The 15,468-nt window shown below is 36.4% G+C and overlaps 1 protein-coding gene across 1 annotated transcript in view; it reads right to left on the bottom strand.

Moving 5' to 3' along the window:
* lpgat1 (lysophosphatidylglycerol acyltransferase 1) overlaps positions 1–15,468 on the bottom strand; it is a 57,281-nt gene that overhangs the window by 20,487 nt on the left and 21,326 nt on the right. Inside the window, exons 3-6 of the mRNA XM_028439440.1 lie at positions 14,412–14,530; positions 13,753–13,848; positions 8,708–8,987; positions 2,957–3,083 (exon numbers count right to left, since the gene is read on the bottom strand). Coding sequence (XP_028295241.1) covers positions 2,957–3,083; positions 8,708–8,987; positions 13,753–13,848; positions 14,412–14,530 — 622 coding nt within the window. The remainder of the gene's footprint in view (positions 1–2,956; positions 3,084–8,707; positions 8,988–13,752; positions 13,849–14,411; positions 14,531–15,468) is intronic.

The following is a 15,468-nucleotide window of genomic DNA, read 5'->3' as shown; positions in this document are numbered from 1 at the left end:
CATCCACACTGACGTAGACGGCTGTGGATGGGTTGTGTTTGTCCATCGTAGGAGCTCCAGAGCTGCTGACCAAGCGAGTGAAGCTGATTGTATCGATGGATGATTGCAGACTCCCAGAGGAGGGGTGGGACCAGAGATTTGTCCAATTACAGCCTTAATGAGAGCCCACCGTTAGCCCGAGTAAGCAGCAGCGACTCCAAAGGAAACAGTCGTCACACTGGGCTTCATTAATCACTTCTTTTTTTACTTTGTACTTGTGCTCATGCATCTGTATGAGGTAGCAGGATCACTTTTGGTTATATGTAGTTGACGATTATTAAAATGTGTTTCATATCAAGATTTCCCACATTTTACAATTAAAAACATTTAATCGAGGGGTATAGTGTAGGGCTGCACAAATAATCAAATATTAATCGTGATCACAATTCTGGTTGTCATGATTAAATTAATCTAATCTTCGGCAATATTTACATTTAAAACACGGGCTCTGCCCTCTGTAATAATGTATTTATTCTGTTAGTCTTAGGCACATTTAAAATTCTTGGGTTAATTTAAAGAATTTTTATTTAAGGCTTCATTTTGCACGATAAACTGTACACACATTGTTTGAAAGCAGTGTAATAAAATCACAAATTTTTGCCTAACATGTTAAATGATTGATTATAATTTTGATTACAATATTGATAAAAAATAATCATTATTAACATTTTGACCATAATTGTGCAGCCCTAGTATACTGACATAAAAAAGCTCAGATGTTCACACCAAAAATATTAAAATATTTTAATTATATTTTCATTGATTAGGAATCCTAACCAGGTACCCAATAGATACATTTGTTTCCAGTGTATTTTAGAGTTGATTTAGGACCCGTTATCATAAGCGATGCTAACAGAAAGCTAACACAAGAGGATGGTTATTTATTTCAGGCTCAGTAATTATGATTCATTGTAAATGAAATGGTCATTGAGAACGTAATTGTAATTGATTGAATTCATGTTATACATTATGTATTTCTGTCTGCAGGCTCATCTGAACTCTTTCATGTGTCTCGTTGAAGATAAACCTTGATTTAGGCCTTTTAATTCATTTATTTCTGATGTTTTGCTCATTTTAAAACTTCAACTTAACTTTTTGGTGTATTTTAAAGAGTTGTGCCACAAATTATTATTAATGGATGAGAAAAAAGTCTGTGTATGTCAAAAAAAATAAATAAATAAAATTGACAAATGTTTCCGTGTACCTCCTGAGATGTGTTCAAGTACCCCAGTTTGGGAACCACTGGTATAGAACTCATAATCCCAACCCACCATCACTACATCCTGACGTGGACAGATTAAAAAATGCAGAAGGAAAAGGGAGAGAGGACATTAAGGAGAAGCATTCGTTCAGCATGAAAATGGTGATATTTTTAGCGACAGATGATCAGAGTGGTATGGTGGTGGTATGTGCAGCAGCTAACTTAGCATCAAGTCCTACATTTTGTTTTCTCGCTGAGTCATTGAACTCTGAGGACTAAAGAGTGAGTAATGTGATCCATTCAAAGCTCTATGCAACTCCTAATGTGTTCTAGAAATGGTCTCATTCATAAACTTCTACATGCACTCAGACACATGCTTGTAAATGCTAGAATACAAACAGCTTTTCAAACCAGGATGTGACTTCTACAACATATAGCCTTAACCAAAAATCTAACGGTTACCATTTGTGTAATTCTCAACCAGATTGTGACATGGCCAAGAAATCAGGTTACTTCTTGGGTGTGAATTAACCATATCTCACCAAAGTATTCATTGGTTCAACGTACGGATGTAAGAAAAAAATTGACTCTGCGATATATCGCAGTATTTCACTTCTCGATTATCCTATCGATCCAAAAAATGTCCAAATCATGTTTTTTCACAAAAAAAAAAATAAAAATAATTTAATTGCGCTAACATATGCATAGCACACCAATGCATTTTAGCTTGGAAGTTGATTGCATTTATTTTTCAAAAACATACTAAGCCCTTTTATTACCTCCACCAAGCATGACGCGCAGAGCCGAAGGTTATGTTTTACCCTGCATCTGTCTGTCTGTCAACAAGATAACTTGAAAAGTTATAAATGGATTTGGATGAAATTTTCAGGAAACGTTGATAATGGAAGGAGGAACACGTGAGTAAATGTTGGTGATGTTCTGGATTGCTGGAATTGTTAACCCCTGTCCAGTGTGACTACACTTTAACGTCTGTTAAGCTCAGGTGAGACCTACTATCTCATTACTCCATGCTGGAACACCATGTGATGTCTAGTGATTTAACGCCATTGTACTGAATAATATGTTAAAGTTTTCTTTTATTCAGACAACTTTTTTCAGGAAATGTACTTTGATCTCCTGACATCAGAGGAAATAATAATAATTAAAAAAAAACATTTACTTAAGTTGTCTGAATAAAAGAAAACTAAGATATTATTCAAAAAGACAAAATTAACTTGCTGGAATTGTTAACCCCAGTCCAGTGTGACTACACTAACATCTCTTCAGCTATTGTGAGTCCTACTATCTCATTATTTCATGTTGGAACAAGAGAACAAATTCCTTTCAAACCTGCTGTGAATTGTGCAAGCTTAAAGTCTACATGCAGCCAAAGCTGTGGACAAATGCTAAGTGATGTATTGACAATGCCTGTGAGTAAGTTAACTTCAAAAACCACACAATTTAAAATTATTTACCATTGAATGATGCTTAACACATCAGAAAAAACCCCCAGTGCTGCTGCCAACAGTGTCCGTCTGTCGTGCATTGTCACGTGAAGCAGCATTTTGCATATTTGCTACGTGGAGCGTTTGCATAGTAAAGCATTGTGGTTCAGGTTTTCCATCCCCGTGTAGGTAATGGATGAGCTCATGGACGCTGGTCTAAACAACCAAGTCGACAGCAAAAGCTAAAAAAAAAAAAAGGTTTGATTCTTACCTGTAATGAACATGTGTGACTGTCGGGGGTCTGTAGCCAAAGATCCAAGTCTGGATGTCCATGGGTCTTGCCTTTGGGTACGCTATGGTCACATCGATTACCCACTGCAGACCGTTAGGTTTAATAACTGCCAGAAAAACAAACACAGAAACTCAGATTGAAGTTCATACAAACATTTTAATTTGTTGTCATTAAGCTAATGTTGCGTAACTTTGTTTGCAACTCAGGAAATCTGTAATAAAGCAAATAGCAGAAACGCATGTGTGTATAGGATATTTTTCAGTGTTTTTCAGTAGGAGCAGAGCACTCTTATGATTTAATGTCATAGTATTGAATAATATGTTAGGGTTTCTTTTTTTCAGACAACTTTTTTGAGGAAATGTACTTTGATTTCCTGACATCAAAGAACATCAAAGTGAAAAAAAATACATAAAAAAATAAAAACTTTTTCATGAAAGTACATTTCCTGAAAAAAGTTGTCTTAAAAAAAGAAAACTTAACATATTGATCAAAAAGACAAAATGAACTTGCTGGAATTAATTGCCATTGTATTGAGAGAGAAACCAGCATTGTATGTTTTATATATGAGTTTAGAAATGTATTTTTTAATAAAGACACATATGGGATGAAAAAAACTTTATTGCCACAGATTAAAAATGCCAAAATTAAAGTTTTACTCATATTATTATACGAAAACCAAAACTGGTTGAGTTCAAATTTATATTTGCTTTTGATTAAAGTGTTTGCTATGAGGGCCACAAACATGATACAATAAAGGACTAAACATAATTCAAGCAAGATTTTTTTTTGTAATATTTGCAAATCAGTGTCAGCTGTGGAATTTCTAATTTATTTATTTTTTCAAAGAAAAAGAAATTTTTTTTTTAGATAAAATAGAAAATAATGAAAAAAATGAAAAAGAAAAAAAGGGGGGGGGGGGAAAGGCAAAGAAAAGAAAAATAAAGAAACAAAAATATATAAATAAAATAAAATAAAAACAACACAAGAATTTATTAATTCCAATCAACATAAAACAGTTGAACCGCAATTATTGAAACAATTCTTAACATGCTCCAGCCTCCAGGCTTGTTGCTTATTAAGGCATTAGGATGGGCCTCACATTAACTATAATATCAGGATGATTAAAGCATTAAACATAGCCTGAAGAGGCACAAAAACTAAACTCTCTGCACAAGATTTTATAGCATAAGAAACAGGAAAGCAGTGAGCCTTTATCAGCAGACATCAAAGAGTGACGACAATGACCATGACATGAGCCAGAGTCATTCTGCTGTTAAAGCCCTTCCCTATTGGAACACACAGGCTTCTTTGTGCAAAGTAAAAAATGCCATGGTGTGACACTGTGACGCTAACTTTTACAAACCATTAGTCTCATGGTATTACATTCTTATTGGGGTCAGCAGAGGTAAGAACAGAAATGTCAACAAATTACAATTCAACACTTTATCATGTTTAACACTGGGAATAAATGCTGAAGGACTGAGCAGGAAAACGTGTTTGCTGTTGAATTGGTGCTTGAAACACAGGCCAGTGGATTGGATACACGTAGTATAAGCACATATCCAGATGCTGTCTCGACTCTTACTGATGTTTAACCAAGTGAAAAGCAAAGTTTAAAGATCATCATTTTAAAACCAAATGTACTCGATACTAGATAGATATACATAATTGTAGAAAATGTAGAACATGAGAAATTTGTTCATAATAAATATTTTGTCTTCAAAAATAAATGCTTTTCTGATGCAATGGTTTTTATATTACTTATGTTACTAGTGAAAAACTGATAAACAACAAATGATTATAAGACAGAGGCAAGCTACAATGGCCTCATGTAAATGATTTTCTATATTCGCAAGTGGTGAAATAACCCAAAGTTGGGGTCCAAAATACAAATGAAAAACTTGCATAAATAAAATATGTTTTATATCCCAAGAAAGAGTCATCTTTATACTATAAATTAAAACAGATCAGATTTTGCCTTATATTCCCACATGCAGTTATTGGCCATTGAATATAGTAAAAAAAAAAAAGAAAAGTTTTTTTAATTAGATTTCTAGAGACTGTTACCCAAGAATGAATGTGCATATCTGTCTAATCATTAGTGATGTGAACAGTCTATGTACATAGCTCAAAGCTGATCAAATTACAGGAAGCTGAGCATATGCTAAGGTTAAAAAATGTTTGAGCCTCAAACCCCAACACACTTTTTTCCAATTTTAAGGGGCTGACGTGTCCAACAGATAAGATGTATAGCAGATGTTTTTGTATATTCTGAGAGAGTAGGTGGAGCTGTATTACTATACCAAATTTCCTATGTAGTTCCTGAGATATTGGAAGCTGAAAATGGAAGAAAAATAAGGACGCACAAAAATCGACTTATGCCCTGAAAAACTAAAAATGTAAAGTGTGCCTATTGAATAATCACGAAACAATAAGTACAATTTTCAGAATTTTTGTGTGTGATGTCCTGAAAATTTGTTGAAATGACATGGAATTTCAGCTCAGCCTTCTCAAAGTCCAGAAACAAGTGGAAACTTAAAAAAAAAAAACAGAAGACAATAAGTGATACGCAGGTAATAAAAACTTCACTGACTTTAGACAAATTGAGCATATCATGGGAATGATTAACAGCGGAGATGCCAAAGAGGGTAAGTGGATACAGATCTGTTCTTGTGTGCTCAGAGGCAGACACAAACATCTCACCGTCTCATGTGAGCTAAGGAACAGGGCCCTGAGCCACTATTGTGACAAAGTGTACAGGAACTGCAGCAGGTGAGGTAATTTTAAATCTCATTTAACAGGGATCCACCCTCTGTCAATGTTTAAAGGAAGGAAATATACCTGGCTCCCATCAGGCCACTCTTTGGGCCAATAAGAACACTTGAAGTCCACACAGGGCACCTCCCACTGACAGAAACTTAAAGCTAAAACCCCTCCTCTGATTGCTCAGGGCGATCAAACATTTACCTGCAGGTAAATGACTCACAGCTCTCATCTGAACTCTGCTTACCTGCACATCAACTGTAAATAAAGTTTATGGCTTTGTGGAGGCTGGGTTACCATGAGCACCCAGTGACCCATGCACTTTAGTTTTGCATAGAGCGAGGGTTCTCAACCTTGGGGTTGTGACACACTGGGAGGGAGTCACCAGATGCCTTCAAAAAATTAACAATAATTTTTGAACAATTTGAGCCAATTTTTGCATATTTTTACCCTTTTTCTGCAACTGTCACCAAACGTGCCACATTTTAACCCATTTTCATCAATTTTTCTTGCCATATTTTTGCTGTTCTGAATGCATTTTTGCTACATTACTCTCATTTCTGCCACTTCTCCATCAAACTTCAATGACTTCTGCACATTTTTTCCACTTTGAAGACATTTTTGGCACTTATAAACCCTTTCCACCACCTAATGTCGCATATGTTACCCATTATTGTCACTTTTAACCTCTTTTCACCACGTCATGCTTATTTTTTTTTTTACCAATTTAACGACATTCACAACTTGTCTTGCCCATTATTTGCCAGTTTTAACTAATTCTACTTTTTTTCAGCCACTTTTAAGTCAATATTGACATTTTGAAACCTTTTTACCACTTTGTCTGTATTTGGCCACTTTAATTTGCAACTTTTAACCAATTTCTGTGTTTTTTAAAATCCCATTTTGCCACCTTTTCCACCATTTGTGGTTTTTTTAAAACAAGGATTTCCATCTTTAAGATAGATGACTATATACTATGGCACAAATAACAATAAACTTCCTGGATAACAGTGGATATTATTCAGATAAATAAATAAATATGGTTATAACAAATTCATAGAACAATGGACCATGATTTTACTGACTTTATGGATGGTCCCCAAAAATCTCTCCCCTTTATTCCCCCTTATAGATGACCCTGTCTCCACATGACTGTTCTTCAATGTTCATGTCTGTGTTCAACCACCTTCAGGTACAGAGGGGGTCCACGCTCTCTGGCACCTTTATTTTGAAAACCACTGGCAGGCATAGACCATTGTGTTTCCATCTGTGACACTGCATGGCTGATACACAGCAGCGGCACACACATTTCCATCAAATCCTGTTTCCTCCAAGTGGCCCATTTGTCTGTGAGCGAGTCAGCAGGCTCTGGGCACCTCTGCAGAGCATTGAGGGGGGTCAGAGCTGTGCCTTTGATCGGCATACACAGAAATACACACATATATAAACACACAACAGAGGATACTCGGGGACAGAGGACTCTTCTGGGGACGTGGGCTTTTTCTATGCCCTAGGTTTTAATGCCATTAGCAAGATTCAAATGGAAGGACGGGCCGTACTGCAGCAGCAACCAGCTTCCCTCAGAGAGCAGAGGACATAAAATGGTAAGAAACAGGAAGTAACAGCTGGTCATAAAAATAAAATATATATGTATAAATAGAAGGTAAGTAGTAAAAAAAAAACCTACAAAAATGACAAAGTTAATGGAATAACGTCTGTAGTAAAAGTCTGCATTGTGCTCCTTTTTTAGGCAAACCCAACAGTGTCCAGCTACAAAAAGGTTCTCTGCTGGTTTGACAGTCTCTCCTGCTGAGGAATAAGCAGATGGCATCTCACTATATTAGTGCTGAGAGCGTAGGACACAGGTGTGTTGACAAACTAACAGCACTCTCAAATCTCTGGACCACAATCATAATGATAACAAAACTGCTCTGATTTATGATCACACACTTAAAAATGGCTTTAAAGCCAAGCCAGGAGAAACCACTAAACTGTTCAAATATAGAGGATGGGCGGTTGTCACTAAATCTGGGTTTCATCACAGTTTCAATGATGCATTTAGCAAAGATTCAGATCATCTGCCTTATTGAGGAAAAAAATAAAACATAAAACGCTACAAAAATAGGAAACATAAGATTGTACAAGTTTTTAAGAGTGTTTCATTTTTAATCAACGCTAACCCAATACTTGTCATATATGTCATGCAAACTCAATTCTGATGGAGGTCTGTAGCAGTACAAGCCCCCTATCCCCATCCTATGTGCACATTGTGGGACGTAATTCTTTTGTAATGCTGCTGCTGTTGGAGTTCTCTTGTTTTGTATGTCATTGCATTATTTTTGTAGATATTCTGTTTATATTACCGGTCTTTTTCTATTTCCACGCCTTCACTGAACCACTCAGTAATATGTTAAGGTTTAATTTATTTAAATTTACTTTGATGCCCAGACTTGTTTCAGCTGTCAACTGCCAGTCTTCTTCAGAGGCATCTGCTGATCACTTTGATGTGTCCTTGACTTCTGAGTAGTAATTCCAGCAAGTCCATTTTGTCCTCTCTTTGAATAACTGTTTTTCAGGAAATTTACTTTGATCTCCAGACATGTCTCCACTGTCAACTGCCAGTGTCCTTCAGAGGGGCCTGCTGAGTGCTTCGATGCATCCCTAATTTCTGCGTAGTAATTCCAAGTTGTTTTTGTTTTCTTTTTGAATAATATGATTTCTTTTATTCAGAAAATGTACCTTCCTGAAAATGTTTTTATTTTTAACTTTGATCTCCTTTGATGTCAGGAGATCAAAGTACATTTCCAGAAAAAAGAAGTTTAAATAATTTATTATTATTATTTTGTTGTTGAATAAATTAAACCTTAACATATTATCCAAAAAAAGAACAATATGGGCGTCATTTGTTCCATCGTTACTAAATCCGTAGCCAATATTAGAGTTTTTTTTAAGGTGTTTTCAACTCACCTGTCTGGTTTAGGGTCTCCGTCTCGCCGCCGACGGTGCCGTTCTCCTGCTGGGCCGATAGGGTTTTCAGGATAACGTGGCTCGCCCCGAGGCGCGGCAGCGTGACGTGGGTCAAGTGGGGCAGAGAGTGCTTTTTGGCAAACAGTTGGCTGGTTTCTCTCCGCTTGCGAAGGAAGCCTCCCTCAGGGAACAGTACAATCCACTTCCTGTCACGGCTGTGGTAGCATTTGTCTAGGTGATCCTTCAGGTAGACCAGCTGCTTGTCTCGGTGAGCTTTACCCTGACGGCAAACAAAAAATCAAAAATAAGAAGGATGCCTGACGCACCATCATAACTTAACATCTGTATAAGTGTCTTTTCCCCCAAAACATTTTTATTGCTAACAGGAGTTGGGGTCAATTACATTTTTCAATTACAATTATGATTACAGTGACTGGCATTTTTTCCAATTACAATTATAGTTTTCCCCCTGCAAGTCAATTACAATTATGTTTTCAATTACTGAGCCTTTAATACACTACACAACCCAATAGAACGTAACCTTCCTCTTGTGTTAGCATCTTTTTTGACAACAGGTCAATCTTAAATCAGCTATAAAATACACTAAAAAAATATTAACTATCATATAATTTTTCTCTTTGATACCTTGTTAGGCTTCTTCATCCATAAAAATATTGGTATTAATATGTTTGGTGTGGGTGTCTGAGCTTTTTTTCTGTCAGTATACCCCTCAATTTCATTTTTTAATAAATTTTTTTTTTTTTTTTTAAATGGTAAAATTATCCCAGGTAGTGGGAAAACATGATATGAAACATAATTCTCCCGTTTTTAGATGAATTGAATTGTTCTTGAGTTTTTATCGAATTTCCATACCAATTACAAATACAAAGTCAATTATCTGAACTCAATTACAATTTACATCTGCTTAAAACAGCTAAAGTTTTAAAATAAAATCACAATTATAATTGTAATAAATTATCAATTACGCAATTATAATCGATCCCAACCCTGGACATTAACGTATCACGTATTAAAACACTGACAATCATATTGAACAATTGTTTCAGAAATGAAACGGTGATTGCCAACCACCAAATCAATGAAGTTGAGGAAGGTAGAAAGTATCAGTGTCAGCATCATCCAACGAATCCAACACAAACCATAAGACAGCTGCAGTAACAGTAACACAGTGGAGCACTTAGAGCTGCATTAACAGCACGACTCAAATGGATGCAAAACATGATCATGGCCCTGGCAACATTAAGAGCATTAGCAGGAACCGAGGGGTGGGGGGATTGATTTTTAGTTAGGGCTGGTCAAGTCATTTTGTATTAGCACAGGCACGCTGATCTCTCTAAGATGTGTAAAATGAGCACACGTGTGTATGTGTACGTCTGTGTGTGCACTACTAACAAGAGAAAGTCCTGAAAACAGAAAGCACTATAAAGTTATTCTGAGCTCCAGCTGAGAACCTTTCTGAGAAGAGATCAGAATGCTTTACACATCCACCTAAATGTGACCTTGAAACTGCTGAAGAAACTACGGTGTATAATCCACTGCCTGCAGCCAGAAGGAGAGTACGGAACTTTCTATGACACTGGTGACAGAATTCCCACATGTGCAGAGTAGTGGTCGTGAGTTATGAATTGGAATTTGCTTTGCAGGGTTTTTTTTATATATATCTGAGCTTTGAATTAAGAAGCTGAAGATTTGATCAGAGCATTTTTTAAACTATGCTGCACTGGTTGTTACTGTAGTTCACATGCATCAAACTCAAGGCCCAGTGTCACGAACTGAGTTTACCTTGTACTGAGATTGATTATGATTATACCGGAAAATGAATTTTTGCTAGTTGCACTGTGATTTTTGCTACTTCCGTCGTGCTGAGTGAGTGACAATCTCAGTCAACAACTTGAGTAAAGTAATAGTGTCTCATGCAGCAATCTCAATATGAATAGAAATAGTTTATTCTCCAAAAAACGTGATTATAATAAAACTCAATATGAAAAGGAATAATTTATTTTCCGAAAAAACATGATTATAATATAAATTGCAATACATAACAGGTAACCTAATTTAAATTTACGATAATCATCTGTTGCATTCATATAAACTAACAATCTGATCATGACAATCATTTTTTTTAATCATTGGTTGATTTTTTATCGATGGTCGACTGATGTTTTAAGCATTTTTAAAAATCAGTACAGCAATCTGTCTGACATTGCATATGGCAGTTCAGGCACAGGTACGTCTCAGTACGGAGCAGTCACGTAAGACAATCCAAGTGTCTAACTACAACAATTTGCTTAGAAAACTATTTATAAACAACTACAGAGCATAATGATAGAATGAATTAGCATTAATCAGAATCAGAATCAGAAATGTTTTTAATGGCCATGTACAGTTTTAAGGACAGTACAAGGAATTTGTCTTGGTAGTTGGTGCACAAAACAAACAACAACAAAAAAGAACAACCCAGCAACAATAATAATAATAATAATGATAAATATAAAGGATGAGGGATAAATAAAGGATAGATAGAGAATAAAGGATAAATAGGAGAAATATATATATATATATGAACTGAATATATATATTCAGTGTGAGTGTTTTTGGTGTCGTTTTGAATGTTACTTTTGTGTATTTTGTAGTGATCTTGTGTATTGTTAGTAGTGTTAAGTATTTTCTCTTACTTTGTGTGTTTTTGTTGTCATTTTGTGAGTTGCTGGTAGTATGGCTAAAATAGGTAAAATAATTATTTTGCGCAGTAAATCACTTTACCTAATGAATGATGTATATGATAATAGCAGTCCTATAAAGGTGCAAGCATGACAAGGAAAAAAGTAAGTGTTCCCTGAATAATGCAAAAAATGACGACGCACACTTATTTGTCCAACTCACATTTACATACCTACATCTTCCATGCATGCAAAGTAAAAGTTTAGGAAACTATTTCATTTATTTCAATAAGTAAATTAGTATTAACAACTCATTTAGTATTTATATATATTTTTTGTGACATACATGTTCGATTTACTCATTTAACTTTCCTGGAATCACAAAAGCAAAGTCATACTTACTGTATCTGGTATTTGGCAACTTTTCATTGGAATGGAATGCATCATGATAATTTTGTTGAGAATGCAGTCTGTTGTATGTTGACACAGAACAACAAAAAAGACACAAAACTACAACAAATATTCAACACAATGCTAGAAATCACACAAAACTACAAAAACACAAAAAATACTTTGTTCTTTCCTGTTTTAAAGCTCAGATCGGTCATTTTACTAATTGCTCAAATGAATGCTGATAAAGTTGGGCCCTGGGAGCACACAATCACATTTCTCCTACAATAAACTCCTAAGATAAGATAAGATAATTTCCTAACCATCAGAAGTTCGGCTGCATGCTTTGTTTGGTGGATCATGTGTAAAGAGTTGTGACAGATACACATGTTCACACTGGAGCACCACAAGGGGGATCGCACAGAAACAAATGGCTGCACACACACGCCCAGTCTGGCTGTTTGAGAGCTTGGGTGCTTCAGCTTCAGCTAAATCCACAGCAAAAATCATGCTATTATTACCTAACAAAAGTCATTCTTGTTGTTTCTGCAGCTCCCACATTGGAGGCGTCACTGATTTATCTATTCTACACACAGAACAGATGCAGAAAAAATATATACTGCAATCATTTCATTTTAAAAGGAGTCGCTAATAAAGAGCCAGACATCAGATGACCGCTGCTGAAAAGCAATGACAGACTGTTTCTTTCACATAATAAAGAAAAAAAATGCATGCTATTACTTCCTTTTTTTGGTTTGCAAGTTGCGTAATATTAGAAATCCATTAAAAACTGAAGGAATAAAAGTTTATTCAGGAAAAAGCGACAGATTGTTTTGCCTTCATGAGTTCTAGTTAGAGATTCAAAGGCCTGTAGCTATGTTACATGTGCACCAGCTGTACTGTGACTCCAGCTGTTTGATGACATCACACAGGAACACACTGTCCCTCTGTGTGCTTGTTCAACTTCAATACACTGGTGACCCTTGTGTTTGAAGGCAGTCGGGTGTGTCTGTCCTATCTGTCCAGTTTACATTTTGTCAGGTTGCAAAATGTGAGTTCAGTAAAATGATTGTCTATATATTTCTATAAGGAGAAATAAAGGCGAGAGCTTTTTGGGGCCCATCCATAAAGTCAGTAAAATGATGGTCCATTGTTCTATGAATCTGTGATAACCAGGAAGTTTATTGTGATTTGGGCCATAGTGTATAGTCATCTTAAAGATGTGAAACCTTGTTTTAATCAGAAATAAAATGGGTTGAAAGTGACCAAAAATGTTGAAAAAGGTGGTGAAATGGGGATTTTACAAAAATGACAGAAATTGGTTAAAAGTTGCAAATTAGAGTGGCCAGAAACAGACAGAAAAAGTTGTAAAAAAAAAAAAAGGTTCAAAGTGTCAATATTGGAACAATTAGTTTAAACTGGCAAATAATGGGCATGACCAACCCTGATTGGGCTTAAATTTGCAAAAATAAGCATGAAATCTGGTGAAAACAGGTTAAAAGTGACAATAATTGGTCAACATGCACAACATTAGGTGGGAGGTGCTGGAAAAAGTTAATAAGTGCTGAAAATGTCTTGAAAGTGGGAAAAAAAATTGCAGAAAAGGCATTGAAATATGATGGAGAAGTGGCAGAAATGGGAGTAATGGAGCAAAAATGTATTAAAATATGGCAAGATAGGTGTCGTTGCAGAAAAAGGTTAAAAATAAGAAAAAATGGGCTCAAATTGTTAAAAAATGGCCTTCGTTTCTTAAAGGCACCTAGCAACCCCCTCCCAGTGTCTCGCAACCCCAAGGTTGAGAACCCCTGCTTTACATGTCAGCATTAATGGAAGAGTCCTGATTACCAGACTTCCCTCTAAGGCACATACAAACATCACAGACTCTATAGTGCTACATGTTTTTTCATAGTGAATCGAAGAATCAAAGCCTTTGAGTACAGCTTTAGCTCTGATCTTTAAATTCTGCTTTCTTACCTGTCTGATGAAAAAGTCCCCGTGGATCAGGGACACGAGGCCAAAGTTGGTGTATTTGAACACATGGTCCATCAACCACATCATTTTCTCTACCACCTGAAATAGGTCAGAGACATGAGAAAAGATTTGCTTAGTATATTCGTTTAATTTTTCCCTTTCATCCTGAATACCCCTAACCAGCAGAAAAAGACTCTGTGCTTGGCTTCAGTGTCGCAAACAGTTACTCTGAGCGTTTTCACTCCCATGACCTACACCCATGCAGCTTTGGCTTACTGTTCTTTCAGTGCTAAGAGGATAAAGTGGGCCAGGGATGCAGTTGTTGTGGCGGATCATGTCATCCTGCCTGTGCTTTAGCTGCACTGCCAGCCTCAGAGTCAGCACCAAAGGAAATGAGCTACCCCCACCCCCCCTGTTTATATGTGCAAATCATGTACCTGGAAAAAAACACAACCTAATGCTAGATCTACTGTTTGCAATTCTGCAGAAACTCTTTGTATGCAGTGTTTGAGACACACAAACATTCTGCTGCTACAACAGTCCATTCAGAAGTGCCTGCAGGTTCAAAACTGGAATTATTTTTTGTTTGTCTTTTTGGCACAGGTCACCAGGGCAAATTTACCACACCTTCCATTCCGCGACTGGGTTTGTTCTTTTCTTACCGTGCCTTTGTCTTGCAGGCACATCATAAGCGTGCACACATCTCCTGTCGACTGGTGGTTAACAATAACCATCGCTTCTTCTTCAGTGATAGGCCGTACGTCATCACCCCATTCAGTTACTGAAAAGCAAAGAAGAAGAAGAAAAAAAACACGTTTTAGGTAAATATACTGTGGGTGCAAATATATCACAAACTTCTGGTGAAGTTTTCAGTAAACCATTAGATCTGGTTTACTTTTCTTCAAAAGCCATTATGTGCCTGTTTTGTGTTCAACAACAAGTGCTAAGTGCTACAGGTGATACCCAGGGGTGCACATACGTTAGGGTAACCATATTTTCATCTTCAAAAAAGGGGAGACTTGGGCATACTCCAAGTACTTGATGTTTTATTGAATCTACCGTGTAATGGCAAAATACAATCCAGCCTTCTTAAAATCTCTCAGTCATTGAAATAATGAGAAATATCTGCACCTAGAAATTACTATTATATATATTTTTAAACTCAAAGCTTACAGAACAGTAAATAATCATTAAATATACACTTCCTCCCACATCGTCCCATGCTGACTGAGCTTTATTCTGTCTGTTGTCTGTGGAGACGGAGAGATGATGAGGGATGAAATTACCTTAACTTCCTATAGGCTAAGTTTTAAATCCCTCTCTGAACCTCCATGGAGGTTTTATCATCCAGGAAGATCTTCCTGCTGATTTTTTTTTAATTAAATCAACCAGTGTTTGGTCTCTTTCAATCCATTTTGTACTTTAGTCTCTTCTCTCTTTTCCTTGCGTTTCCTTGTGGATTTCGTCAAAACAAAGCGGCATCTTTCATGATTCGTCTTGTGAGAGAAAAGTTACTGTAATGATATGAATGAACTCCTTAGCTTTCAGAAACTGCTGGAATTTCTCAAATAGAGCAAATATGAGCTCAGGTATGATCATTTAAATTACATATTCCCCTAGATGTGTTCAGGGTCCCTGGGAAACCTGGACATTTTGATAAGTTTGTAAAAGAGGACACATCCGGGTAAATCCGGACGTATGGTCACCCTGACATAAGTG

This window comes from Gouania willdenowi, chromosome 24 (assembly GCF_900634775.1).
Source record: "Gouania willdenowi chromosome 24, fGouWil2.1, whole genome shotgun sequence".
Taxonomy (NCBI): domain Eukaryota; kingdom Metazoa; phylum Chordata; class Actinopteri; order Blenniiformes; family Gobiesocidae; genus Gouania; species Gouania willdenowi.
The sequence above is the reverse complement of the archived record's forward strand: the minus strand, read 5'-3'. Positions and strand labels throughout refer to the sequence as shown.